Source organism: Sinocyclocheilus grahami, unplaced genomic scaffold, assembly GCF_001515645.1.
Source record: "Sinocyclocheilus grahami isolate Dianchi unplaced genomic scaffold, SAMN03320097.WGS_v1.1 scaffold4303.1, whole genome shotgun sequence".
Taxonomy (NCBI): domain Eukaryota; kingdom Metazoa; phylum Chordata; class Actinopteri; order Cypriniformes; family Cyprinidae; genus Sinocyclocheilus; species Sinocyclocheilus grahami.
The window spans coordinates 6,611-8,032 of NW_015509269.1; the positions used below are offsets into that span (position 1 = coordinate 6,611).

At 35.0% G+C, this 1,422-nt stretch overlaps 1 protein-coding gene across 1 annotated transcript in view; it reads right to left on the reverse strand.

Moving 5' to 3' along the window:
- Positions 1 to 836, reverse strand: part of LOC107576763 (follistatin-related protein 4-like) — a gene marked incomplete at its 3' end in the record, with an annotated part of 5,178 nt that extends 4,342 nt beyond the window's left edge. The window contains exon 1 of the mRNA XM_016262896.1: positions 651 to 836. Within this exon, the coding sequence (XP_016118382.1) occupies positions 651 to 836 (186 nt within the window). The remainder of the gene's footprint in view (positions 1 to 650) is intronic.
- Positions 837 to 1,422: the final 586 nt, after the last annotated feature.

Below are 1,422 nucleotides of genomic sequence, written 5' to 3' on the forward strand. Positions count from 1 at the left end.
TTTTTTTGCATCTGCAGTATTTGTTTTTATTTAAAACAAAAAATTGTAAATTAAATTACATTGTGAAAACAAGTACATTATTCATTGGCCCAGATCTGTAAAAAACAAGCAATATTAAAGGAGTTAAAATGTTTAAAATGTAAGTTTGAATCCAATTTGGATTTGATAAAAACAATTTAGATTGATGATAAATATATAATCCTAGTTAATGTGTATTTAAAACATTCAATTTATAAGTACTATTACAGAAATCTTACCTGCATCTTAACTGCTTTTTTGTTTGTTAAATTTATGTATGTTTGACAAATATGTATCACATCAAGTTTATTAGTTTATGTTTAAACTGTGTAATCCAAATGGATTGAAATTTTATAAGTAATTCAAATACGTGAATCTTTTGTCAGACAACCAAAACATGTGCTTCATGAGATCTATATAAACTATAAGAATACCGGTCAGTATTTCATGCAGGGGAGACCGGGGGTTAATTCTCTAGCAGTGAGTAATCATGTCGTTTTCAAAACCCTCTTAAATTACACACAATGCTATTGGGGCACGTCGTCACAAAGGTTCAAAGACTTCTCAGCGAACTGCATCGTTATTCTCAGACATAATGGTGTTGTCCAATAGTGTGATATCGAAGTACTCACATTTATATCCTCTAGATCTAGGAAGTTGAGGATGATGCCGTTCCTTTTCCAGATGATGGGCGGTCTCAGTGTGCCCTGAATGGCACAGGACAGCACAGCGCTCAGGCCGACGGTCACTGTTGTGATGCTCAGACGCTTGTCATCAGCTAGACTAAGCTGAACAACCTCTGCAAGACAAAACAGCATTATTGCAATTTAGTTAGCCCATGCATTTACATGTTTTACCTGAAAAATGCTATGTAATTTATATCTGCTGTTTATTTATTAAGGTGCTTGAATGTTAAAATACTTTCTGCTGTTTCAGTTTAGAGTGAGGCTATCTCTCTGTGACGATGTGAGCGATGTGTTGATCATGAATGATTTGTTCATTTTGAACAAATCCTTTAATGACTCTGGAGTAACGAGTGGAATCAGAGAGTGATTGTTTTGTGTGACCGCTCAGACAAAACTAAACAATTCTGTTTCCTCTACACATGACTCTGCAATATTATTATGAATATTGTCACACTATAAAGCTAACAAACCTGCTTTAAGGCAAGTGTGCATGGAGGAAAACAAGCTCCTGGACTAGGAGACTTGAATAAAGATTCATTCATTGATGCTGAACGAGAGACAAAGATCCAGGTCAGTAGAATGATCCAATCTTCCCATTACTAGACACCATAAAAACATTGATCGGATTGTTTGCAACACTAGATGCGTTTACATGAAGCATATTCCGGTTACAGTTGGTTTAAAAGTCCAATCTAAATGAACACCTCCATCAGAATAA